The sequence below is a fragment of the Syngnathoides biaculeatus genome, chromosome 18 (genome assembly GCF_019802595.1).
Source record: "Syngnathoides biaculeatus isolate LvHL_M chromosome 18, ASM1980259v1, whole genome shotgun sequence".
Taxonomy (NCBI): domain Eukaryota; kingdom Metazoa; phylum Chordata; class Actinopteri; order Syngnathiformes; family Syngnathidae; genus Syngnathoides; species Syngnathoides biaculeatus.
Genome location: NC_084657.1, coordinates 11,189,412 through 11,217,382, shown reverse-complemented (window position 1 = coordinate 11,217,382; position 27,971 = coordinate 11,189,412). Strand labels below are relative to the sequence as shown.

The 27,971-nt window shown below is 42.9% G+C and overlaps 1 protein-coding gene across 5 annotated transcripts in view; it reads left to right on the top strand.

Moving 5' to 3' along the window:
• larp1 (La ribonucleoprotein 1, translational regulator) overlaps positions 1–27,529 on the top strand; it is a 34,349-nt gene extending 6,820 nt beyond the window's left edge. The window contains exons 2-21 of one of the 5 annotated variants that reach the window (XM_061804194.1): positions 5,925–5,989; positions 7,073–7,138; positions 9,008–9,079; positions 13,019–13,172; positions 14,992–15,114; positions 15,204–15,350; positions 19,388–19,550; positions 19,776–19,920; positions 20,808–20,976; positions 21,188–21,348; positions 21,561–21,644; positions 21,740–22,066; positions 24,064–24,187; positions 24,278–24,474; positions 24,610–24,716; positions 25,383–25,540; positions 25,620–25,764; positions 25,895–26,004; positions 26,084–26,211; positions 26,366–27,529. In XM_061804194.1, coding sequence (XP_061660178.1) covers positions 5,925–5,989; positions 7,073–7,138; positions 9,008–9,079; positions 13,019–13,172; positions 14,992–15,114; positions 15,204–15,350; positions 19,388–19,550; positions 19,776–19,920; positions 20,808–20,976; positions 21,188–21,348; positions 21,561–21,644; positions 21,740–22,066; positions 24,064–24,187; positions 24,278–24,474; positions 24,610–24,716; positions 25,383–25,540; positions 25,620–25,764; positions 25,895–26,004; positions 26,084–26,211; positions 26,366–26,536 — 2,816 coding nt within the window. In that variant the 3' untranslated portion in view covers positions 26,537–27,529. Of the gene's footprint in view, positions 1–5,924; positions 5,990–7,072; positions 7,139–9,007; positions 9,080–13,018; positions 13,173–14,991; positions 15,115–15,203; positions 15,351–19,387; positions 19,551–19,775; positions 19,921–20,807; positions 20,977–21,187; positions 21,364–21,545; positions 21,645–21,739; positions 22,067–24,063; positions 24,188–24,277; positions 24,475–24,609; positions 24,717–25,382; positions 25,541–25,619; positions 25,765–25,894; positions 26,005–26,083; positions 26,212–26,365 lie in introns of all 5 variants that reach the window. The other 4 variants (XM_061804192.1, XM_061804193.1, XM_061804191.1 and 1 more) reach the window with 4 other exon arrangements.
• Positions 27,530–27,971: the final 442 nt, after the last annotated feature.

Genomic DNA, 27,971 nt, shown 5'->3' with positions numbered 1-27,971 from the left:
TCAACCCTACACAGTCTGTCATTACGTCGCCTGCTCGCTTAAATGGACTTTTGAACATTGAACATTGCCGTCTTCGTGACTTGTTTGCCTTAAATCCGGCCCACAAACAAGCCTGACACAATTGGGATTTTAACGTTGGGGTAGCATAACTTCAGTGTAAACCAGGCTAATACGGCATGACGTTCGTATCTTGTTTTGGAGCTGCTTCCAGCATGCCACAAAACGTTTAGCTGCCCTTTCAAACTTTACAGCCTGAAAAGGTTACCCAACAGTATTCAGTGCAGACATCACAACCAAAAATACAATTATGGACCGCAGAGCCGTTCGCTCGTTTGTCTGAGAGAACTTACACAACAAAGCTTAGTGTAGGCTTGCAACTATCGAATGTTCTTATAATATATTTAATTGAAACATGCCAGAAGACTGCTGGATAGTTATTTTCCCGGCTACAATTAACATGCAGTTTGCATACAGATATCAACAAAAAGTCAACATTAAAAACGAGTTTCCCAAACGTGTAGTTGGAGCCATTGATCACACCCACATTTCATTTTAAAGCGGTGTCATACAATAACTTCAGCTACATGAGCAGTAAGAGATTTCATTCAATCAATACACAAATGTGCGATTCATTCTACAGAACAGCTCCGTGGATGTTCTGTCGAATGATGTCAACCCATTTTGTATATTTTCTTTGATCGGAACAGCGGCAGTTAAATTTTCCCAAAGTCATGAATTATTCCAAACGTTTATTTATTTTTTTTAGTTTGTTTCCATACCTCAGACCAGTTCCTCAGTTTAGGTCTCAGACAGATTACTTTTCTCCACTGTTTTTGCCATGATTTTCAATTGGGAAGTAATCCACCCACACGTTCTGAAAGCACTTGGATTTGTGTAACTTTACACGGTAAATTGGAGGCGTTTCCTAACGCAAATGAGGCTAGATCTACGCAAGTGTGGCAGTTTAAAACTAGTAGGATGATGGTTCAAAACACATTACGTAGAAGTCTGCGTGTGACAGTTATCAAATTGTTTGATAAATATGACTTTTTTTTTTTTTTTTGGGTAACGAAACACTTTCTAAATTTCAGTTCTCCAAACAAACTCCAAACCATTTCTAGGACACAAGACATCAACTTTTACTGTTTCCAACCGTAACACGCTGAAGTCAATGGCAGTATTCCACGTCACTCCCAAGACGGCTTTATCTTAAACTGCAAACTGAAAAGCTGACGTGAAACCAATGATTAACCACATGGCCCTCGGACTGATTTTCAGCAATTGGGTGGTGGGGTGGGGGGCGGGGGTCTTTGCGGGTCACCTTGGCGTGCACCAGCATGTTCCTGACACTCGGTAGATGAGCCGGGGATAATGCTAAGTAGATGATGAATGGAATATTGCTACAAACGTCTTGTGACTGAATTGAATTGCCAACAGAGGATGGTGGTAACACATGAATAATGGTCGCCTCTGGCTTATGACAACTGGCTCTTCCTGCCCAAAGCCGGTTAAAGGCAGCATGAGGATGACGAGAATGATGGAACTCGTGCTTGTCTGTGATATTAGTAGCACAGTTTAAAGATGTACCTGTCAATCATCCGATGACATCCAATACAAAGGTTATATAAAGGTTTGGTACCTTGATACACTTGAGCAGTTTGTTCTCTGACCCAGCTATTAACTCGATTTCTTGGTCTATCAAATCAATTTCCCTGATTGAAATAATTTTAAATGCCACATTAATCAATTTCAAGCCCTATTTTTTTTTTAAATTGAGAAATGGCTGTGTAGTCTGAAAACATAATAAACTAGTGTGGATAAATAAACTGTTTTTATGAAGTGTCAATACTGTTCGTTCTGTAGTATGCTTTAATTTGATGTGGGTCTTTAAGGGGCTTGGCCTGGTGTGTGTGACCCCAAAAGCTGGTCGGTTTGGCTAGGTACACCCTCTATGTGATTGTCTGGGGGTGAGTTGTGGTCCAAAGCTGCTCGCTGCGAGTGTTCTCACATCCATGTTAGTGAGTTTGACTGGTTGTTCGCTTCACTAATGCGTTGGCAACTGTGACTATTCTTGCCCACAACCTTTAAAGTAATTTTAACTCATTGACTGCTCGCCACTTTCAAAGCAGAGTTCCTTATGCTGCCAGCCATTTTAATGCCTTTTGATTGACCTTTCACTAAACCTACCAAAAATAAAGAGTAGACTCATCAAGTAACTGTGCCTTGATGTCCCCTGCAAATTTCATTTATTTTTTTCTTAACTGTGGTCGCCGAAAGAGATGTTTTCAACCTTTTTTTTTTTTTTTTTTTTTTTTTTAAACTACAGCCTCGGAAAAGTTTGCTGCAAATGTACAGCGTCAAATCGCTATCAGAAAGAGAGCACAGACTACGTAGAAACGAGCATAATGGGCACATTCACCAAAAATAAAGCGGGAGGGCGCACGCAACTAAAATGCTTGCTCAGTTTTGCAACAGCACCTCTCACTTTTGAGTTCTCGTTTTGATAGCAACCTAACGCCATAGTTGTTCAGCTTTCCAAAGAAACTATCCAGTGAAGTGTTTCCGGTACATTTAACAAGGGCTAAATTGCCAATGCTAGAAAAAGACCGGCCAAAGAGTTAAGCGCGGAAATTAGGCGAGCGTGGAAGTGGTTTTTCTAAATAAGACATGCGGAAGAAAAAACAATACACTTTCTTTGCCGCCCGGTACAAAATGGTCTACATACCGGTGGTTATGGACCTCTGCCATACTGTACATACCAGTACAGTTTGTGTGAGTGAAGTGTCGAAACGTGGTCAACTTCCAGCTTGTTGGCATTTTTCTCCCTTGTAATTGACATGACAAAAGCTGAAATTCTCCCCTGAATCTATATTCTATACTCAAAATCTATGTTTATCTCATTGGGCAACTTCTGGTTCCCTATCACCCTTTTTGTTTCGTCACTGTTTTGTCTTGTCGCATGACTGAAAGCCATGTTGCATGTAAGGCTAGTGCCATTCTATTTGTTTTAAGTTGTGAATGTTTACAGCATAGTTTAGTGGCCGAACCAATCCAGAAATAATGACTCATGAACAGCTCATCATCATACCTCTTGGTGGGGGGGGGGGGGGGGAAGACTTCTCAAGGCTGTGCAAAACCTAACTGGACTTGTCATTGCTTAGCTGGATTGTGCGACTAAAAACAAGCCTTTTATTAGCTAAATTTTTTTTTTTTTTTTTTTAACCCAGTAGCCCTTTTAATGTGAACTTCTGGCAATGGCCGAAGAGAATTTTGCATAATAGTGGGTTGAGTTTGATGGGTTTATTAAAAAGATCATTCCAGCGTTTCTAAGCTAAGACCTGCGGGGATTCAGTGAGACAAAGCTCCCATTTGTTAGGTGCCACGTTGTGGAATGTGGAGTTGTTGCCAGCAGCCAGCGTTTAATGCTTTGCCGGGGATGCACAGCTCTGACGTCACGTTTTCTGGCTGCGTTGCCCTTTAGTTTTCTACTGTCACCTGTTGTTCTCTTGAACGGGCTACAAATAGGGCATAGTGGCCCTTGTAATTGTGGAGGCGCCTATACAATAGGCGGCCTCCACCTGTGTGAATTCCGCCCGACAAGCAAGCAATCGCTTAAGTCCGCAAGACCCAGAACATCACATGCCGCTCTTTCACAGGAGGTCTGAGTTTGTCCGACGCGCTGACCCGTCTGACCTTAAAGCCGCCGACATTCGATCCGATCGCCCGATGTCTCCCTCCGGCTAGTCAGATTTGTTAAATGATGCAGACGGTCAGCAAGGCTGTATACATATTTCATGTCATAGCTAGCACAAAACACTCTTAAGCTGTAGTCAAACTACTTTTTTACAGTTATAGGACCTCTATGGATTCATCATTCAGTTGACTTTCCTTTGAAACAATGAGTGAGTGGCACTTAAAAAAATAATAATAAAATAAAGGTTGTGGAATCTCCAGTGGTGTTATAACCGTCCTGAGAGCGATAATGGATAATAATGCACTATTCGCTTTGTGTAGTCCTCTATGAGAGTAGACAATAAGATATTTTTGTTTAATTTAAAAGACTGATAATTTTTTTGCCCATTTTCTGAAAGCCTTAACGTTATCAGTTTGTCAATTTTCTCTCGTTAATTTGGAATAATATCCTGTTTTTGAACAAAGGGATTATACAATTAATAAAAAAAATCTACAATTAATAAATTATTTGTAATTAGCATTCATTTAATGTAATTTTAAGGATAAATACAATCGCAGTATAAAATTACCTTTGTCGTGCTAGAGAATTTTGTCTTCAGGACACAGCACTACATTCTGCTCATATTTGTAAAGTTGTACGTTTTTGAGTTGACTGTATCAAACTAATCCAACCCCAGTTTATTTGTAGGTTTATGAACTACACTGATCATATCTGAGTCAAGTGTGTGTTCTGTTTTTTTTTCGTTTTTTTTTGTTTTAAACAGACTTAATTCCACCTGTGAGGTGCTGGACTTAATTTAAAAACAGGTTTCAAAGTGAAGTTTGTGATGTAATTCATGGCTCATAGTCGCGACGCCTTTCAGGAATTGACAGAGCTGAAACTCGACAATCTTTGACTGAGTGGTTGAATGATGCTCAATCACCTTTGATTTCCACCACAATAGACGTTGAGCGATGCGCATGTGACATGTCATTCACTATGTCAGTGTTTGTACCAAACAAATCTCTCTTTCCTGCTATTTAAATGTGGTGCAGCACGGCATTTTATCTGTCACATCCTTTAAAGCTAATGTTTCCTGCCACTTGGGCACATATGCAATTTAACCCTTGATGAAAATCCATAAAATGAGACTTTGTATACTCTGAAAACCTGTAAATGTTGTTGTCAAATGTAAACACACTTGACAAAGTAATTTGTCCGTGCCTCATTCTCTGTGTCAGGAAAATGAGTTTCCTGTTACTCCAATCTGGATTTCAAACAGCAGTGACAGAACCTTTAACTGGCCTGCCCTTTATTTTGTGTTTTGCTCCGGAATGCGAGGAATGATTGAGCCCAATAACCCGATGAAGAAACGAGTTTACTCTTAAAATTGCAAACATAGACATGTGGCAGCCAAATCTTTTTTCATACATCAGCCTTCCTTAGGATTCGATTGCATTTCTTTGGAATGGACGTGTTTTGAGACCTATTGATTTACTCTGTCACCCCCTTTGTCAGAGCAAAAAACCTGACCCATATTGAAACAAATCTTGTCTGAGATCTGCCTGTAATATTTGAGGTCAAAGAGCGTATTTGTGTGTTTTGTCTGTGGCTAGAAGAGACTTTCAGCCCAAAACTAGTACGTCAGCGGGAACTGAGCCGCTCTTATATTTGATCTTTTATCTTGTAAAGTTGGCAGTTAAACAAAACACAAAACCTTTTAGGGATTTCCCCAAATGTCAGTAGTACTACATTTTTCAGGTCTCATGTGTGTTTGTATCATGACATTTTATTGGGTCCAAAGACCCTGCTAAGGTTGTGGTACTTGAAAAAAAGGGCCAAGAACCAGAACTAGGATTGGCACTGCCAAAGACACGATTGGAACTGTTTAGTTCCAGGACGTACAAATTCAATGAACTCAGTTTATTGTATTCTCCAAAATTGAATTGATTTGTAGTTTAGATTATTGAATAACATGTTTATCAAAGTACTTTCTCAATTGAAATGAATTGGGAACCCATTACTAATATAATAAAGTCCAGCATTTTTTGGCCACAGTCTTTGAAATGCTGAGGAAACATAATTTGTAAAAATCTCCCCACTTTGTAGCTCATTGCAGCATACAAGTGGCACGAAAAATCCAGATTGCTGACTGGGTTACATGGAGCGGTTCTTCCCGTGTTCTGCTGTCACAAGCTGATTGCTCATTTGAGGTGATTAGGTTGTATTTGTTTGTTTTTGGGTTTGACAGAGTCTACTGGTCCTGCCAAGGTGGTGAGAGCAGGCAATCCCCCAAAGGCCAGGCGTGGAGGCAAGGTAATTGTTCTTTTATTGTTAATTGTAACAAGGCTAAGTCCTCTAAGTGGCATGAAATTAATCTTTTCATAGCTTTTTTTTTTCCCCCCTGTCGAAACAAATGTTTTGTAACTGCCGATCATTACTTCATTGGCAACAATGTCAGCCAAGACTCTGCCAAAATTAAGACTCAAATTACTTTATATTTTAAATAAAGTGAAGTATTGTCGTCAACCCCAACACATACTTTTATACGCTGGATGTATTTGCATGGGTTGGCGGCCGCTGCCCAGCTGGATGGCTCGCTCCAAACCTGGAAATGCACTCCCGGCAGTGTGAAAACTCATGTTTATAAAGTCTTCCTCCACAAAATCAGCCCAAACACGGCACAATACTGGTTCTGGATGCATGGGATTTTCTCACAGCATCAGTTGAAGCCATTTATTCCTCTACTCAACAAGCAGTTGATGCAACCCAGCGCACACGATGCTACATTACAAACGTGGGAACGTGATCCAGTGGTTTTGCAGGATTTATGCCACATGTCGTCTCGCAATAAGTCAACAAACTGCATGGATATATATTCATTCAGGGCTAAGAGTAGAGAGGAAAAAAAATATGATGGAATGTAGTCTTTAACCCTTTATACATCGATGGACACATTGTTTAAACATTTTAACCAGTACAATTCAGATAAGACTGTCGGCTTTTGTCTTAATATTCACTAGCGGGGGTGGTGTCCCCAACTATGAAACACATTTTGGGGATTTGGAAAAATAAGTATTAACGTCATGGTTTTCTTAAGCATTTCTTGAGGCACAATTGTAATTTCAGATGCTAAACTGCAAAATTAAATGGATAGACGAAGTGAAATTGTCTGAAATTGAAATTCTGGTTTCCGCACAAATTGCGGGTTTCCCCACAAGTTGTACAGGTGTTCATTTGTCAACACCGCAATTACATATTGTGCTAAACCACACCTACGGAATCTGAACTGTGTTGAAACTTAAGGTGTAATCTTTGGATCTCATCCTCACCGGGTGCTTCATTACCATCGCTTAACGACTCATTCAGACCCCGCCGGGCTCTGCTGTTTTTGCTCAGGTTGGTGATTTTTGCGATGCCAATACCTGGCCCACCCCGGGAGAGATCGCAACTAAAGACATGCAGGTAAGTGTTTTTTTTTTTTTTTTTTTTTTTTTTTTTTTTTTGTCTGAATGTGGTGTCCGGGGCGGGGGGGGGGCTTATTGGAAAAGATAAGGGGTGTGTGGAACACCATGCAGGTTTATGTCTGACTGGTTTGACTGCCCTTGACAAAATTTTGGTGGAAGGAGATCCAAACAACTTTCTTGTGTTTCAGCTTTTGTTGGAAGGGTCCAATTCATCACTTTACTCTTCTCTGGACAACTCTGCATCAATGTTCAATGCTTGAAGTCAACTAATTGGGAAACACTTGTTTGGCGTCTTCTAAACGTTAAGACAATTTTTTTTTTATTTGCAGCTCGACTGCCGTCATTAGAACGTAGCCCCACACAGTGTTGAAATACGTACATGTTGTGAGAGTTTGAAAATAAAGAATAGTAGTTAGCCTCTGTGGCATCCCCTGTTCCAATTTCTAGTTTTGAAATAATAATAATAATAATGCAAGCAAGAGTCAGGACTGGTTGCAGGGAACAAGACAAGTAGGGTGAAACGAAACTCCCATCTTCACAAAAAAATTGTTTAACGATGCTTGGATGGACATAGTTTGATACAACACATTCCAACATTGCAACGCTTTATGACACTAACATCAGTCTTCTCAGCTGTATGGATACTACAAAAATGTAGGAATATTTTACGAAAAATGAGACGGGTAGCAAGTCTGTCCTTCATTATAATAACACAAGTGGACTTGAAACAGAGAAATGCTTATTTTTTGTGCGCAGCCTTCCTACGATATTCTTACAAGATGCTATGGAAGACAAGATAAAGACTGACGAGTTGGTTCAAAAGAAACATCAGCAATGTCATTGATTAATCGACGTTGACTCAATTTGCATCACATTATGCTCAACGGCAAAAAAACTTGATAGGTGTTTGACCCCTAATTCTGTGTGCTATTGCTAACAAATTAGCTTGAACGGACTTAAGGTATGCAGCGACATTCACGTAATGTTTCTGTTGCATAATAAACATGTAAAAGATGACCTCAAAAGCCTTCTCAAGATCAAACACCTGTCTCTTCAAAGCTGCCTGGCTCATTTGAGCACATGTCACAACACAGTGAACCCCCCACCTTCCTTCCCCGAGCACGAGCAGCTTCAGAGCTGTCTGCTATTTCTGATCCCCGGACTGGGTAATGGGTGGCCCGCTAACCTCCCCTAATTTAGACAACCGGGTCCCCGCGATCACGACGGAGCGTATGCGGCGCTCAGCACGAAAATGTGGGTCACCGTCTTCAGTGCCTGGAATAAATTGCACGATAGGGAGGTCTAGACTTTTGGATGTGGTTTTGGTAATCCGCCCCCTGGGTCCATGCCGCTGCTATTCTTGGGGGACTGTATGTACAGCATCAAGTAATACAAGTTGACAGTTTCTGTGATTTTTAAAATGTTGACGTTATGACTCTCAGATCATGTTTTGCGTATTTGCTATTGGACTGGCCGTGTCGTCTCTGTCTGGAGAGTGCATTAGTCCATGAATCTAAGTTTGGTCTTTGGGGATTTATACAGCGATGATAATGTTCCGTCACCACCAAAGAATTCAGGATTCCCTCTCCTTTTTGGCGACAGTTTCCCTCCCATCCCAACGCATACATTCACCAACAGCATACCTGCATACCTTGCATATGTTAATCCCCAACACGTGTCCTAATCACCCGTTCCAAACAGTGTCTCATAACAACCAGGTTTAGGCTTATCCCCCCCTCTCCCATCTCATTTGCGTCTGTGATCATTTATTTATTTTTTTGTCTTGTCATCTCTGTCCACGTCATTGTCTCCGCTAAACTGCTCTTCCCTCCCCCCTCCTCCCTCCTTCCCCCTTCCCTGTGTTCAGATCGAGGCAGTGACACGGACCGTGTCCTGCCCACCGACTATCAGGCAGGTCAAAGACACGTGGAGATCCACTGTAAGTTTCATCTAGCAGCCCCTAATATGCTCTGAATGCCTGCTACTCGCCTGCCTGTTTATATCCGGTCGCTGTATTCGATTAGTATGCCAGAATTAGACTCAAGTAGGGGTGCAACAACGAAATCAATGTCAATAAAAACACCAATTAAAAGTGTTTGCAACAAAATTTTATTCCGGTTTCATTGCTGCGTGAATGTTATGTCAGTCAGTCACCGCAGAAAAAGAACCGTGTGTGCTGTAAGGACTGTATAACTGGTGGATAGAACAGAGCATTTTTATTTTTTTTTCACAAAACATGATTGGAGCAGACGGAGTCATCTAAATTGTTTGCACGTTTCGCTCTACTCAATGCCGGACAGGGTGTTACTTGCAAGCTCTGCGATAAATGTCTGTCACTGATGAGTCGAGCACTCGGGTAAGTCACACAGTTTGTGTGCGCTCAATCACTTCTGCAAACACGCAAAACTTTCTTGCTCCAAGCTATTTTTACTTCCACTTTTAGTTTATTGTAAAATGAAAATGAAACAAAACATCCACTACCTTTGCTAATAAACATATAGCTATTCTCAATGCTACAATAACTTTAGGGGGCGTGCCGACAGGAACGGACAAGCTAATAATTATTTAGATTATAATTATTATGATGCATTTCATCCTAAAATGTGCATAAACGGATCAAATTGATCTGAACTGATAAACTGATCAGATTAAGAGTGATTGGTGTTAAAAATGTTCTAATCGCTGCACGTTCTGCTATATAACTGGACATGAAAATTGTTTTTATTTGAAGTCTCTTATTGAGCATCTTAACCTGCTTAGTTTTTGTGCAACTAATAATAATATGGATCATGCCTTTATCTGGCCTATTGTAAAGCTATTTCACTGTGTAGTGGTTTCGAAAAAAATAAGTTTCAATGTAAAAAAAAAAAAATTGACTATTATTGAAAAACTTGCAGAATTAAATTTAATAGCGCCAGACTATGTATGTAGTTTATGCATTGATACCGACTATATAGAGAAATTGCTACTCATCCTCAAATTTAAGTCTGTCAAACATGGCAGAAAATAATATCTTCACTAATCAGTCTTTTTTTTCTGCATGTTTTCAAACTAACTCTCAATGTCTATGGCAGCTTGCTAGTGACAGGCTCGCATGGACAGAGACCCCCCCCCACCCTCCAAACCCCCGCCCGGATGTTTTTTTTTTTTTTGTGCTGTTGTTAAATGTCCAATATCACAGTAGCTCTTACAGTACTGAAGTTTATATACATTTGAGTAAATTCCTTTTTGTCCGCCACATGTAGCGAAAATCTGGCAGTAGTTCACATACGTCAAAAGGTTTATAAATGCCTATAAATGCTTTAACATCACAGCAAAGCACTTTTTCAGAAATATTGTTTAGGCTTGAGCTTTTCAGTGAATGACTAAACAAATAAGGAAGGATAGCCTACCAAAAAAAAAAGATCACAAATTGCCGGGGGTCACTGAATCTTTCTCTCTCTCTCTCTTCTCTCTCTCTCTCTCTTCTCTCTCTCTCTCTCTCTCTATCTCTCTCTCTCTCTCTCCTCTCTCTCTCTCTCGCTCTCTCTCTCTCCTCTCTCTCTCTCTCTCTCTCTCTCTCTCTCTCTCTCTCTCTCTCTCTCTCTCTCTCTCTCTCTCTCTCTCTCTCTCTCTCTCTCTGTCCCCCCCCCCCATGGAATAAAACATTCATTAAGGTGTTGGCAAGCAATGTCTCATTTTATTGTTTACTGTAATTAGCTGATCTGTACGTGAACATACGTCACAGGTATACTTAATCCCTACTGAGGCAGTCAACAACCTTTTTTTTTTTTTTTTTAAGCATTTGAAGTTCAAATGTCTTTTTTTTTTACACACACACATATATAAGAGTATTGTAGCTAACTTGTTAGCTGTGCTGAATCACCAACTACACATCCCTCTTCTACTCTGTTTTAGCTTCATTTATAGACATAAAAAACCCCATTCACTGTTTCTTCTCACCCTTATGACATCATTGTACCATACGGCTTTGAAAGCCCGGACGGTTAGTTGGGTTAAGTGGCTTAGGTATAATGGACACGTGCTGGAGTTAATCGGTGTTTTGTTGGGAAATAATAGTGACAGAGTGCTAATCCTGCTTGCGCTTTCAAATTTTGGTTCAAGTACATTATTTGTCTTGCGATGTGTTCAATCTTATTTATGGAAGTGAATATTGGACTTGTTTTTATGACAATGTGGTTTGTGTAGGTTTAGTAGCATGGACCGGTGTCTACCTCAATCCAATGAAAATTATAGCAGACACACTCACGAGTGTATGACATGAAATTACGTTTTACACGATGAGGATTTTTGGGGGCGATCACCGATCAATTTAAAAATAAATAAATAACCAGTCTGATCACAATGTAGAGCCACGAGTCCATTTAAATGACCTGTTCCTTTGCTGTATATACATGTGTACTTAATTGCTCAAAAAATATATTTACCATAAATAATGTGTAGTTGTTCATTTATTATGTGTCCTGTGATTGGCTGACAACCAGTTCAGGGTGTACCCCGCCTCCTGCCCGTTGACAGCTGGGATAGGCTGCAGCACTCCCGCGACCCTCGTGAGGATAAGCGGCTAAGAAAATGGATGGATGGATGGATGGATGGTCATGTTTATGCCAGTGAGGCAAAGTCACAGACGGAACAAATTCATGGTCTTCTTTAAGATGGAACTAAGTCCATATAGCAATTAATGTATATCTACTTTTTGAGAGATTTTTGTTTGTTGGTGTGTCGTGAAATTCTTTTAATTGTAAAGTATGTGCCGTGGCTCCGTAAATAGTGGAAATCACTGCTCTGGTCAGATCACATGTTTCAACAGAACAGCAGCATGTTTATGCACAGCCACGAGCGCTAGCACGAGCTTGCTAGGCTATGTAATGTTTTGGGTGTCTGAGTGTAAGCAGTATTGTATTAAAGTATGTGAACATACCTCAAGCAAGCCTTACACGAACTCCTCTCCTGTCCTGAGCACCCGCTGACCCCCGTCACACATTTTTTTTTTCTTTATAGTACATTGGGCATGAATGTATCCAGTCACATTTGAGTTGACAAGATAAAGCCCAATGATTGTAACAGAGGGCATAGCAGTTCTGTTAGAATACCTTTTTTTTTTTTTGCAATAGTCGGACATTGTGCAGTCGTGAGAGAGCAAATTTTTCTTGTCTCTCTCATGCCGCTGACATGTTTTTATTTAATAACATTATTGGCCATCAGATATTTACAGTACTACGTCAAAAGACATGAAAATAAAACTAGATAAATACTCTATATAAAAAAAAAAAAACTAGCATTTGGATTCAGATATACCGTACGTGAAGTGACAGAGTAAATGTCTTTTGCGGAGCCGATCAGTAAAGTCATTGATCAGACCGGCAAATTATGTCATTCGTCCAATTCCGATCAGGCCGATTAAAGTCGGTGGAAAATCTGTATGAAATACAAAGTGAAATAGGGCTGTTACGATTTAACAAAGAATTAGATCACATAAAAAGTCACTAAAATCACCACAGGATCATTTTCCCCACACACTCATCACTGTGTGTAGAAAAAGGTTGGTGTGATGGAAGCAAGCCAGCAGCATGTCTCCACTTAATAACATAAACATTTCTCCTTTTTATTTGCTGATGGTCACTCACTGAACCAGGCCCTTTTAAAGCCATACACACTTCTAGTCAAAGATGGTTAGAGATAGAGAAGATGGGGGAGTCCTTTAGCAGTTCCAGGAGTTTGAATGCCTAATGGAGAGGGTCAATCCATAAATTCTGGTGTTGGTTTGGGTTGTACCATCAAAATAATAGCACACCAGCACAGGACAATATTTGATGACTTGCAGCCTGATTGACAGTCAAAGTGTCTCTCTTGTCATGTCAACACATTTTACCCTTAGGCCTACAAGAGAACATCCACCAAGAAGGACATGAAGGAGAAGCGCGAGAGCAACGAGGAAAGCAAGGAGAACCTGAAGACCAGCAAGTCGGACGACTCTGGAGAGGAGAAGAACGGAGATGATGATTCCCAGAAAAACGGGCAAAAGAAAAAAGGTGACATTGCTGTTTCGTTTTCTGTTGTGGGGTTAAATTTCTCTTTTACCTTTTGGGGGAAAAAAAACGGACATAATTTTGGATAATTGTTTTGGAGTTATTGCGGTTTACCGCAGAGTTTCAGCCCATCTTCCTGTTCCATTATGTCCTCTGACTTCCACCTCATTCCCGTGCCTGCTTGCTTTTTAGACAAACGGAGCGCCACGTCACTTTAAAGTAGCTGTGTCATTTCCCTTCTCACTATCATTCACTTTTGTCCTCAAATTTATTGCACTTCACAGCAGATCACTGTCGCCACCTGCTGGCCATGGGAGTTACTATAGCCAAATGTTTTATTTTGTAATCCCGTCTGTCTGGAATAAAATAATTGAATTGAGTGAATGCAGAAGAGCCTCAAACGGCATCCTAAATCTTGATTTTTGTTCCCTGCATTTTTTTGATGCGCGTTCCCCTTCCAGATTTCTCCTCACATACAAACTATAAAAGATTAGACTTCAAATATTCAGTAAATCCGCATTCCACATTCCAAAAATTACTACTCACCCTCACACACGGCAAAATCCATTCAAGTGAATGAAACGTGAATTTTTTTTCATTCCAAATTCAAACTGTTCAGTTCATTCGGGCCCATCTTTCACATTCACATTTGCAAAATTCCCAAATTTACGAGATTTGCGTTTCTTCACTGATTGAAACCTCTCCAACTCCGACACATTCAGCTCATTAAGGACATCCTGGAAACTGCAGCATCCAAAATTCCTAACCACCAAATGAAGATATTTGACATTTGTCTTTTCCTTTCACATTTCTTTCGCGATATACAACCCATTCTAAATTCAAGTTTGTTTGTTGATTTTTCAACAGTTGAATTTATTTCACGGCAGCTCTTCTCCATTCACAGTCATTTCTACACAAATTTACTAGTTATCCTTAAAAATGTCTACAGGAAGGCACATTCACTTTCCACCGTGCTGTTTTTCTATTTGATGGTTCTGTATGTATGGCCTGGAAATGATTTTCATACAAAGATTTCTGTAATTACTAAATGTCCTTTGTTCCCTCGGAAACTCTGTTTAGTCTTCTTGACTTGGTGCAGATCGTCTTGTTGCTTCCTCCACTTCTGCACCATTGATTCGTTAATGTTAAATTCTCTCGCTGCTGGTCTATTCCCGTATGTACTGCGTGACTGATCGGCTTGAGTTTAAACTCTGCATTTTAAGCGTGTCTCTAGGAGCCATTTCGGGGTCTTTAAACAAATTGAAATGAAACGTCTTATAGCCCAGCATCCAGCGCAGGCTACTTCTGCAGGGGAAAATGGAGTTGCGAGACCTGCTGCGGCTCAATATTGATCCATGTATAAGGCGCACCAGATGATAAGGCGGACTGTCGGCTTTTGAGAAAATTAAAGGCTCTTAGGTGCGCCTTAAAGTGCGGAAAATACGGAAATCACAGTTTCCCTCAGAGGGCGATTATGCTTCATCGTATTTACACACGAAATTTATGAACTAGTTTTTGAAGGTCAATGTGTTTTTCAACTATAATTCATGTTTGGTTAAAAAAAAAAATGTAACCTCAACATTATGACAATTTTAAATTTTGGTACAGATCTTCACAAGAATCATGGAAGTTGACTCACTATATGTGCCTTGAGGGGGCACATAAAATGTGGCGGGTCGGATATGGCCCCCGGACCTTGAGTTTGACACCTGTGCTCTGGAGTTATTACAGCAGGCGTTGAACATGAAAGCATATATTAATAGTGAATCGTCACCAAATCAGTAACTGTTGATTTATTATTCACCTCTGTGATCACAAACAGGAAACAAACAAAAGTGGGTTCCCCTAATGATTGAGGGTCCCCGTGAGCGCTCAGCTTCCCGAAATAACAGCAGGCAGAATGAAAATCCTCGCCTGCCGCCCAACGCCAGGAACGACCTCCGAGGTGAGCGTTCAGCGGTGCCTTTGAAACTCGGCAGCGAGACTAAAACAAAATTGAACTCACGAGAAAGTCGTTTTTCTGTGTTGTTTCAGACTGGCACAGCCAAAAGTATGAGCGGGAGTGGCGCGACGACCACGACGAGGTGTCGAGCGTAAAGAGCGAGGGGGCGCCGTTCCGCGGCGGCTTCAGGGGCCGCGGGCGCGGACGTGGGAGAGGACGAGGACGAGGCCGAGGACGAGGTACAATAAACGCGGTGCAAGGATATAAATACCTTTTTTTATAACCACCAGTGTGCTGACCTATACATTTTTCTACATAGTTGTTGTTCTTAGCTTCTCTTGTGAAGTTTATTTAGTCTAAAACAACACTTTTTTTTTGTATTCATGCCTCAGTTTCATACTTGGAGGGGGGGGGGGTAGAATGGTATTTGAAGCAGCAACGTCAACACTTTTTATCATTACATTTACAGATTTGCTGTAGACACTAAATGTTTGTGTCTCTTCTCGATAAAAATCACTGGGTAGGACTTAAATAACTCTGAACTCAGTATTGACACCGCAACGCACACAAGCAAAAAGTTATTCGAGCCAAATTAGCAAAGCAAAATGTGTGCACTTCGATCTACCAGTCTCAGTAAAATAAATGTTTTCAAAACATTGAACAAGGGAACAATTTCGAGATGCGATTGAAATAATGGGGAATGCAGCCCTATGGGGGCACAAACCAGTGCAATCTGTAGGCCGGTCCCAAGCCCGGATAAATGCAGAGGGTTGCGTCAGGAAGGGCATCCGGCGTAAAAACTGTGCCAAACAAATATGAGCGTTCATCTAAAGAATCCCATACCGGATCGGTCGTGGCCCGGGTTAACAACGCCCGCCCCCGGCACTGCTAACCTGCAGGGCGTCGGTGGAAATTCAGCTACTGTGGGTCGAAGACAAAGAAGAGGAGGAAACCGGACCCAGCGTCAGAAGAAAAAGAGGAATGCACAGAGCCTACAACTGAGTGTAGGGACTTTGAATGTTGGGACTATGACAGGAAAAGCACAGGAGTTGGTTGACATGATGATTAGGAGAAAGGTTGATATTCTGTGCATCCAAGAGAGCAGGTGGAAAGGTAGTAAGGCTAGAAGTTTGGGAGCAGGGTTTAAATTATTCTACCACGGAGTAGATGGGAAGAGAAATGGAGTAGGGGTTATTTTAAAGGAAGAGCTGGCTAAGAATGTCTTGGAGGTGAAAAGAGTATCAGATCGAGTGATGAGACTAAAATTTGAAATTGAGGGTGTTATGTATAATGTGGTTAGCGGCTATGCACCACAGGTAGGATGTGACCTAGAGTTGAAAGAGAAATTCTGGAAGGAACTAGATGAAGTAGTTCTGAGCATCCCAGACAGCGAGAGAGTTGTGATTGGTGCAGATTGTAATGGACATATTGGTAAAGGAAACAGGGGCGATGAAGAAGTGATGGGTAAGTACGGCATCCAGGAAAGGAACTTTGAAGGGCAGATGGTGGTGGACTTTGCAAAAAGGATGGAGATGGCTGTAGTGAACACTTATTTCCAGAAGAGGGAGGAACACATAGTGACCTACAAGAGCGGAGGTAGAACCACGCAGGTAGATTATATTTTGTGCAGACGATGTAATCTGAAGGAGGTTACTGACTGTAAAGTAGTGGTAGGGGAGAGTGTAGCTCGACAGCATAGGATGGTAGTGTGTAGGATGACTCTGGTGGTGGGTAGGAAGATTAAGAAGACAAAGGTAGAGCAGAGAACCATGTGGTGGAAGCTGAGAAAGGAAGAATGTTGTGCGGCCTTCCGGAAAGAGGTGAGACAGGCTCTCGATGGACAACCGAAGCTCCCGGAAGACTGGACGACGACAGCCAAGGTGATCAGAGAGACAGGCAGGAGAGTACTTGGTGTGTCATCTGGTAGGAAAGGGGAGAAGGAGACTTGGTGGTGGAACCCCAAAATACAGGGAGTAATACAAGGAAAGAGATTAGCGAAGAAGAAGTGGGATACTGAGAGGACTGAGGAGAGGCGAAAGGAGTACATCGAGATGCGACGTAGGGCAAAGGTAGAGGTGGCAAAGGCTAAACAAGAGGCATATGAAGACATGTACACCAGGTTGGACACGAAAGAAGGAGAAAAGGATCTCTACAGGTTGGCCAGACAGAGGGATAGAGATGGGAAGGATGTGCAGCAGGTCAGGGTGATTAAGGATAGAGATGGAAATGTGTTGACTGGTGCCGGTAGTGTACTAAATAGATGGAAAGAATACTTTGAGAAGTTGTTGAATGAAGAAAATGAGAGAGAAGGAAGAGTTGAAGAGGCAAGAGTGAAGGACCAGGAAGTGGAAATGATTACTAAGGGGGAAGTCAGAAAGGCATTACAAAGGATGAAAAATGGGAAGGCAGTTGGTCCTGATGACATACCGGTAGAGGTATGGAAGCAATTTGGAGAGATGGCTGTGGAGTTTTTGACCAACTTATTCAACAGAATACTAGCGGGCGAAAAGATGCCTGAAGAATGGAGGAAAAGTGTTCTAGTTCCCATTTTTAAGAACAAAGGGGATGTTCAGAGCTGTGGGAACTATAGAGGAATAAAGTTGATGAGCCACACAATGAAGTTATGGGAAAGAGTAGTGGAGGCTAGACTCAGGACAGAAGTAAGTATCTGCGAGCAACAGTATGGTTTCATGCCTAGAAAGAGTACCACAGATGCATTATTTGCCTTGAGGATGCTCGTGGAAAAGTACAGAGAAGGTCAGAAGGAGCTACATTGCGTCTTTGTGGACCTAGAGAAAGCCTATGACAAAGTACCAAGAGAGGAACTGTGGTACTGCATGCGTAAGTCTGGTGTGGCAGAGAAGTATGTTAAAATAGTACAGGACATGTATGATGGCAGCAGAACAATGGTGAGGTGTGCCTTAGGTGTGACAGAGGAATTTAAGGTGGAGGTGGGACTGCATCAGGGATCAGCTCTGAGCCCCTTCCTATTTGCAGTGGTAATGGATAGGCTGACAGATGAGGTTAGACTGGAATCCCCTTGGACCATGATGTTCGCAGATGATATTGTCATATGCAGTGAAAGCAGGGAGCATGCAGAGGAACAATTGGAAAGATGGAGACATGCACTGGAAAGGAGAGGAATGAAGATTAGCCGAAGTAAAACAGAATATATGTGCGTGAATGAGAAAAGTGGAGGGGGAAGAGTGAGGCTACAGGGAGAAGAGATAGCGAGGGTGGATGACTTCAAATACTTGGGGTCAACAATCCAGAGCAATGGTGAGTGTGGTAAGGAAGTGAAGAAACGGGTCCAAGCAGGTTGGAACAGCTGGCGAAAGGTGTCTGGTGTGTTATGTGACAGAAGAGTGTCTGCTAGGATGAAGGGCAAAGTTTACAAAACAGTGGTGAGGCCGGCCATGATGTACGGATTAGAGACGGTGGCACTGAAGAAACAACAGGAAGCTGAACTGGAGGTGGCAGAAATGAAGATGTTGAGGTTCTCGCTCGGAGTGACCAGGTTGGATAGGATTAGAAATGAGCTCATTCGAGGGACGGCCAAAGCTGGATGTTTTGGAGACAAGATTCGAGAGAGCAGACTTCGATGGTTTGGACATGTTCAGAGGCGAGAGAGTGAGTATATTGGTAGAAGGATGCTGAGGATGGAGCTCCCAGGCAAAAGAGCGAGAGGAAGACAAAGAGAAGGTTTATGGATGTGGTGAGGGAAGACATGAGGGCAGTTGGGGTTAGAGAGGAAGATGCAGGAGATAGGCTAAGATGGCAAAAGATGACACGCTGTGGCGACCCCTAACGGGACAAGCCGAAAGGAAAAGAAGAAGAAGAAGAAGATTGAAATAATGGGGAAAAAAAACAATCATGAATACGTGAAAAACAATTCTATTGGTGGACATGTGCTTTTTATGCTATTTTTTTGTTGCAAAAATGCAATCTTTTTCTTGTTGGCCCGGTGTGTTGTTTCAGACTGGCCCCGTGAGCGCTCGGCTTCACCCAAAGGTTGCAATAGTACAATATTTTTGCAACCTTTGGTAGTTGAAAAGACAAATTGGCTTCATAGCAATTATATTTTTAATAACAAAAATGCATTAGACATGGCCTCTTTATGAGCCAAAATTCCTTCATTAATTTTGAGGTTACACAGAATTTCTAGGTTGTTCCAGTCAATGTAATCCCCCCACAATCCATCTAATTGGACTTTTTTGGGTTTTGGTAAATTTAAACAGGAAAAAAAGTGATTCATGGGCTTTTTCTGCCCCCTCAGGCCACTACGACTACCACCAAGGCTACAAGTCCTATGACATGAAAGACGGACCCTATGGACACAAGTACAGTAACTCGGTCACCTACTACTACGACAACATGAGTAGCAGCGACCTGTACTCAGTGGACCAGGACCTACTTAAAGACTACATCAAGAGGCAGATGTAAGTTTCGACCAACCGACACTTGAAAGCTGCGGAAATGATGAGCTTTTCATGTCTCTTCTCTGATGAAAGCGCAATGGAGAGAACTTGTTTGACTCTGATCTCAGCACGACACGACAGAGAATACATTTCCTTTAGCAAACAACTATCAAGCCAGCTTTATTCTGGATATTTTCCCACGGTACGTAATCACGTGTGGTCCATTCTCATTTGTCTTCCCTGCAGTGAGTATTACTTCAGCCTCGACAACCTGGAGCGCGACTTCTTCCTGCGGCGGAAGATGGATCAAAAAGGCTTCCTGCCCATCGGACTGATCGCCAGCTTCCACAGAGTCCAGGCCCTCACCACCGACGTCAACATCATTCTGGAAGTACGGACGCTTTTCCTTCTTCTGTTCGTTTTCTCTCCCACCGGGCCACAAGTTGAGGAACAAAAGTGGATTCTGCGAGGCCTTTATGGTGCGCAGTTGTCAGTTTACATGCGTGAAGAACTGATGAGATGTTCATGTCTCTTCGCTGACATCACTGGAGAGAACTTAAGCAACTCTGATCTCAGCATGGTGACAAAAACAGAAAGCTGCGATTGATAATTCTGTTTAAATTATAGTATTTTATGTGTATCAAATATATAGCCACTATATATCTAATATGGGATAGTATAGTATCTACTGTACTATATATACATAATATATAGTGTCTGTATTTCAAGTAGTTATACAGTGGTGCCTTGAGAGATACAAGTGACCTGACTTTTTTTTTTTTTTTTAATATGTACCATTGATTGGCTGATTTATTAACTTTTTTTCTTTGCCTTGTGAGCATGATTTTTAGATATGCGCTTTCTATGGTGGCAGTGATCTCAAATCACTTCACAACTAGCAAACGTTTGTCAGATAGTGAACAAAAAGAGGTTTCAAGCTATGTATTGCCACTCGGATTTACTCTCAAACAAAACGTAAAACAGGTTTACATATTGTGTATTTAAAACAACCATATAATTTAGGCTTAGAAAAGTCACTTTATCTTAATGCTAAGAAATAATGAAAAACGCCGAAGACAGGCTAATAAATAAAAATGGTCTTGGGCGTTAAACCCTTTATGGAATGGATATTTGAGCAAATGGTCCAGCAGCACAGTTTTTTAGTCCATAATAATTGCTACAAAGAAGCAGCAATTTCTCATAAATTGACGTTAGCAACGTTCATGTGGCGAAGGCTTTCCCCTCCCTGAAACGACTTCTGTCCCTCGCTCCCGGCAGGCTCTGAAGGACAGCAAGGAGGTGGAAGTGATCGACATGAAGATCCGTCGAAAGGTGGAGCCGGAGAAATGGCCCCTACCGGGCCTCACCGTGCCCAACCACACCGACTTCTCCCAACTCATCAACTGCCCCGAGTTCGTCCCCAGGCAGCCCACCGAGGAGCCTGCAGGTCAGGATCCCTGTCGCCATCTTATTAGGCCGTCACCATTATTGATCGGGCTTTATTTTAGATTTGTTACCAGAATAAAGCTAATGGTTGGATTGGATTAAATTTAGCGTTGACGTGGTTACCTCAGCATCCGTTCCATTAAATGATCCCATTTTAAAAGGTTCATACAGAAACTTGATCGAAAACAATTCACCTTGCGATTGTCTGTCAGGGTCTGTCACGACGACGCAACATCCACCCAAGGCTGAATCCGACACGCCCTCCAACCTGAAGACGATGCCCAAGGGCCTCTCTGCCAGCCTTCCTGATCTAGACTCTGAGTCGTGGATCGAGGTCAAGAAGAGGCCCAGACCTTCGCCGGCTAGACCCAAGGTCAGCCCAGAGAAGGTGACGTCATTATTCATTCATTCGTTCATATCGACTTGCCCTTACATGTGATCGTGAAGCCATCTATCATCGTGTTTTATTTTCGACCTTGATAATCATTCCATCGTTTTGCATCGTCCTGCCACCTCACCGCCATCCCATCCTTCCTCCTCCTGCTCAATCACGGTCGTGGACTAACGCAGTTGCCCTCCTCACAGCACCAGAGGGAAAAAGATGACTCCAACCGCTCGCCACTACCTCAGTCTGACTCCTCCCCTTCTCCCGCTACCCAAGGAAACAAGGTAAAGATGTCAAACTCTCACCGAGGCTTTTGCGGCGTATGAGAAAAGTACCAATATCTCATTGTCAAAAATGAAATGATCCCACTTGTATGTAGGAGGGCGGCGAGCAGGACGAACCCGAGGAGCTGGACTTTATGTTCGACGAGGAGATGCAGCAAATGGACGGCCGTCGCAACACCTTCACCGACTGGTCGGACGAGGACACGGACGGAGAGATTGACGACCACGACGTCAACAAGATCCTGATTGTGACGCAGACGCCGCCCTACCTGCGCAAGCATCCCGGCGGCGACCGCACGGGCCATCACACGTCGCGCGCTAAACTATCCAGCGAGCTGGTCAAGGTGATCAACGATGGCCTCTTCTATTACGAGCAGGACCTGTGGGACGACACATATGAGCCGGAGTATGCCACCATCAAGGTAAGGCCATGAGCGCTGTACCAATTATACTCGGGGCGGAATTGAAATATGGAATTTGTTGTAACTTCTCTCAGCTCCGCACGAAGGAGGCTGTCATTGCTACACGTCCATGGTATTGCACAGTACAGTAGTGGTGCCTTGAGTTATGAATCTAATACGCCACGTGGCCATGCTCATAATGTAAATAGTTTTGACTGAAATAGACGTGCAATTAATCTGTTACAGCGCCCTGTGCCCATCACTCTGTAATATTTACGAAAAAAATTTCATCTATACTGAAGTTTCTTGTGTGCCAAGTGTCTAAGAATGGATAGGAGAACGGCCATTGAATTGGAGCAAAAAAATGTCAGTTTGTGTTTTTAAAAAGTATATTATAAAGTATTTTTTTCTTATTAAAACCCACATTACAAGCTTTTTTTTTGGGGGGGGTGGGGCGGGGGTGGAGACTGGAATGGATTATTAAAATACATTTAAACAAGGAAAAAAAAAAATTTCTAAGATTTCTTAGATTTGAGCATTTTGGGTGACCAGCCTGTGCAACAAAGAATTAAACTTATATCTTAAGACTGTGATGCCATATGAAGCAAAGTAGGCCTGATTCTTTAAGCCTTGAACCGCACAAGTTCCATAAACAGTGATTATGTTAAAAAAAAAAAAAACTTCCTAGTTGTGGAGAAAACATCCCCAAAATTCTAGGATATTTTTATTTAAGTTCAACTCTTTTCTGCTACATTCTAGTCAAATTCACACCAAGCAAAAGCCCCGCGTCAAGGTAGCTTCTGCGCGCTTCCACGTTGTCACCGCCGCAGTGGAGACAATTCTGCCCTAAATTGGGAACGCTGGAGCAGAAAGATTCTCCTTCGTTTTGAGCCGTTTCTGGATGCAAAAACAGAGACTTTTGTTTTGGGGCGCTTTCCTTTTGTTCTCAGGCTCTTTTGTAAGGCCTTCACGTGCTCATCCAGTGTCGCGTGGAACAGTTAGTTTGAGTAAATAAAGCGCACGGCCGAGGCTCGAACGGACCCGGGCTGACGGGGGGGCTCGGCAAAGATGGAAGCGCGACAAACTGAAGCCGCTTGCCGTGGAGCATCAAGCGTGAGTTTGTCACGATGTTTGTGACGCGGTCACGAGCGGCCGAGTGTGTGAGCCAGACTTGTTTTTTTTTTATTATTTTCAAACAGCGGCAGCTATTGTTGTCATGGAAGGTTCATGTTTGAGTGTTGATGCGCACTAGCTGGTCGATGGTCCAGTACACGGTTAGGTGCACAGTAGCGACAACATGAAGTTGAAGCGAACGTTTCTTGCAGCCATCTTATTTTGCTGCGTCTCGATCTCCAGACTCCGGCAGATCAGGTCTGTTTGTGTAGATGCGTTAGTAGTTCAGATTGCTGTTGGCGCTTTTTCTCTTGGGTGGTGGATGAGACTCGGACTCAAATTTGGCAGAGCATTACATGTGGATTTATTCATCCACCACTCTAGAAATTGGAGCATCCTTTGTTTTAATACATTATTGACATCTCAATTTAGGGTTAAAGTAAGAAAAAAGCACTTTAAACATATTTATTCAAGGGCATGTGCTGATTTTTATTTTTTTGCAGTTTATTTAAATATTCTTTGTCTTGATTACTGTAATTAGAGCTTAACTTTATCCCAAAGTGAGAAAACGGCTACTTGGGACATTTTCACTTAAGGGTGCTGTCACTTTGGTTGCGAGCGTTTTAGACAATGACCGGGCCCTGAATTATTCTGAGGAATAAACACAAACAGGCGGTACACAGACAAATTTAGATTGTAGTCATTTATTCATTGTTGTCCTATGAAAAGATCGTATATATTTATGAAAACGAGAGGGGTGCACTCAATTCTGTGGGATACTTTAGGGACAACAGTGTTCTCTTTAACAGCTTTGATGTACATAATGTATCATAACAATTGGAGGACATGTAATTTTTTTTCTTGACGCGTTTTTTTTTTTTTGTTGTATTTTTAATTCTCTGCAGCAAGAGGTGGAGAACTTCAAGAAGGTTCACCTGATCAGCCGCGAACAGTTTGACTGCTTGACCCCAGAACCCCCTGTCGACCCCAACCAGGAAGTGCCCCCCGGGCCCCCGCAGCCCCAGCAGAGTAAGAACTAATATTATCACGATATCGAACAGCGACACTGCCGCCAGCCCGATTATCGCTTAACTCGACTTCCGTCTTATCTGTCCTCAGTCCCTACAGACGCCTTGGCAAATAAACTCTTTGGTGCGCCCGAGCCCTCGTCGATAGCACGGTCGCTTCCCACAACCGTACCCGAGTCGCCCAACTACCGCACCCCCCGCACGCCACGCACCCCTCACAGGAAGGACGCCATCATGACACCGCGCTTCTACCCAGTGGTCAAGGAAAGTCGGCCCGTTGACGCTAAGGTGAGATGGCTGATTATGTTTCCTCCCACTAAAATGACTATTCTGTATCCTCCACTTTTCACCCCACAACCCCCAATTTTCATTGATTTTATTTTAGTTTTTTAAATCATGCTCATTTGATTCCATTTATCCCAGACTCCAAGGAAGCGGAAGACCCGGCACAGCTCCAACCCGCCAATGGAGTGTCACGTCGGCTGGGTGATGGATTCCAGGGAGCATCGCTCCAGGACCGCATCAGTCAGGTGAGTCTCACACTTACACTATAACACGGATTTACTTTTTTTTTTGTGGAACAAATTTAGCTGTCTGTTGTGGAACTCCCTGATATGCAGTTTTAGAATTAGAATCCTGCTTTATAATGGCCAGGTATGTAACAACACGCAAGGAAGTCGGTGCCGCCCTGTTACGACATTCAGAACAAAGAAGAGCAAAGAACAAGAGATATTTATTATCCGTCACCATTTTGCGGTTCTCTCTCCTCAGTCTTTTTCTCTTTTCTTTTTTTTAATATTGGTACATGTCTTGAATACATGAAAGAAACGCGAATGGGATACAAAGCCAGCAGGGCTCTGCGATCGACTGACTCAGGTCAAAGAGTGGAGTGCAGAGTCCAAAGCAAACATGGTTAAGCAGCATTTCGCACAAATCAGCCTCAAGTGTGTTTTCAAATCCAGATTAAAAACACTTCTTTCTTCTTTTTTGCCTCATGCTTTTGAATTCTTCCACTTTCCAGTGATACTTTTTGCACTAAAAGCTGCCTTAATTGCACTTCATTTTCAGATGTTTTTTTCGGGGTGGGGGTGGTGGATTTGAATGATTTTAATCATGTAACGTTGCCTTCTATATGAAATTTGTTATACAAATAAATTTGCTTTGCTAATTACTCTCCCCGCTGGCCGCCTCCTCAGCTCCAACGCCAGCCCGTCCGAGGGCACCCCCGCCTTGGGCAACGTGGGCTGCACGCCCCAGTCCCTCCCCAAGTTCCAGCATCCATCCCATGAGCTGCTCAAGGAGAACGGCTTCACACAACACGTCTACCACAAGTACCGCCGGCGCTGCCTAAACGGTAAAGGCGGCTTCGTTCTCTGTCCGGAGTTTTACCCGCAGCAACCCGTTTGACTAAAACTTCCTGGGAACAATCGCAGAGCGGAAGCGGCTCGGGATTGGCCAGTCCCAGGAGATGAACACGCTGTTCCGCTTCTGGTCATTTTTCCTTCGGGATCACTTCAACAGGAAGATGTACGAGGAATTCCGGCAGCTGGTGGTGGAGGATGGCAAAGAAGGATACAGGTAAAGAGGGAGAGTCGGGCCAGGGAGGAGCTTTTTTTTTTCCTTTCCCAAATGCACAAAACAAGTTTCATAAACGCATACGTGGATGATTTGGGTCTTGAAATAACTGCCCGTTTATCGGTTATTCCAGGTACGGTTTGGAGTGCCTGTTTAGGTACTACAGCTACGGTTTGGAGAAGAAGTTTCGGCCCGATATCTTCAAAGACTTCCAGGAGGAGACCATCAAAGACTATGAGGCTGGTGAGAGAATAACCCGCCACGGGAGCGTGTTGATTGTCATTATCAAACTTTAAGTCCGGCTGCATATCTGGACTCGCAGGTCAGCTGTACGGGCTCGAGAAGTTCTGGGCCTTCCTCAAATATTCCAAAGCTAAGGCCTTGGAGATCGACCCCAAGCTGCAGGAGTGTCTGAGCAAGTTCAAGCGTCTGGAGGACTTCAGAATTGATGTGAGTCAAGTACTCTTGATGCCTCATCATCGCGGGAATCCCTTTGTTCGGGATTTAAGATTAGGGAAGGAGTGAATGATTCCGAACGCGATAGAACTGCTGAATCCTTTGGGTCTTTGTGAAATGTTTCAATTATCCTCTTGCGCCCCCGCAGCCACCAATGGAAGAAGGAGGCCGCCGAAGACACTCGTCCAGCGGGGACGGCCGCCGCCGCCACCCCTCCCACCCCTCCAGTCGGCCTCACAGTCAGAACAGCTCCGGCTCCAGCCCTGCGGGCGCCGCCGCCAAGGACGATGCCAAACCCGAGGCCAAGACGCTCAAGTAAAAAAGCCACCCGGGACCCGCGCAGGATATCAAGTCACGTTGCCGCTGGTTCTGGAGGGAGGCGGAGGCCACCACATAAGCTCTCCTTTGGCGCATCGCTATCTTTTTTTTTTTTTTTTATCTTGTGGAATGAGGAAGAAAATTACCAAACTCACGTGCTTGATGGATGATAGCATAATTTTTTTCTTAATGAGGCAAGCAATGAGGTGTTAAACACGTTTTATTTCTTTGCAGATCGTTGCCAGTCCACCAGGTGGATTTTTTATTTTTTTTTTTACGGTTATTTTACCATTCACTAATTTTGCCTACTTATCGGCGCACTATCCTTTTTTTTTTTTTTTTTTTTTTTTTTTTTTTTTTTTAATGGTGTAGCGTCATCCGGAGACAATTTTCCGATGAGCATGTGTGACGGACGATGGCCCTGCTGACATCAAGAGTGGACCAAAGCGCCTTCAAAACAATATTTGATTTGCTGGATTCTTATTGTTTTTGGGGATGAGGAGGAGGAGGAGGAAAAAAAAAAACCAAATGCTTAAAATAAGAATAGAGGAGGAGGAGAAAGACTTGGTTGAGAGTTGCCTTACTTGTAATGGTTTTCCTGGGTTTTTTTTGGGAGCACGTCTTGCCAAACTGCTTGAAATGTCTTCCAAGTGTCATTCGGGTCCTGTTACAAGTCCTTGTGAGTCCCACCTTCGCTTTTTGTCGTGTGGCTTTGTTCGTGCTGAAGTGTGCCCGCATCCCATTTGGAGGAGGTTCCCGGACCTTTGGGGGGGGGGATTCCTGACATTGTTTTTTGTGTGTCCCATCCATCATCTTCATCCATCCATCAAGGACTGGAAGAATCAATAATCCGGATTACTTGAAGAAGCAGGAAGTGCCAGGTGCTCTGGGTGGAGATCGGGTGTATTTTTTTTTTTTTTTTGGAGAATGGCGAAGGTTCGCTCTTTCTGACTTGACCGCCCCCACACAAACACACGCAGCTCGGCTCTTCGTGAACGTCCTCCCATCGAAATGTAAATGTGAATTCAGCCGATGAGAATTTTTCGCCGGATGTATTTTTGCCTTACACGCGTACGCACTCATTAACATGTTAATGCTTCAGAATTTTTGGCGGTATCGTTAGTGTGACAGAGGTAGAATCCCCCCCCCCCCCCCCTCCCGCCTGTTCCTTTTCCAGTTGACTTCTGGAACAGTGATTGTGTATTTAAAGTGATGAAAGGGAACAGAAAAAAAATCAAGCGAATCTTGTTTCATGTTGAAATTTGTTTAATCCCCCCCCCCCTTTTTTCTTTACATTCATTACTTGGCGGCTAACCCCACAGTTGGATTCGATTTTCGGGGAGCGCACAGTCTTAAAATCTACTTCCCACTTTTTTTTTTTTTTGGGAGCCCTCCTGTCACGCATTGGCAAAAAAAGGCTGCAGTTATTTGCCTTG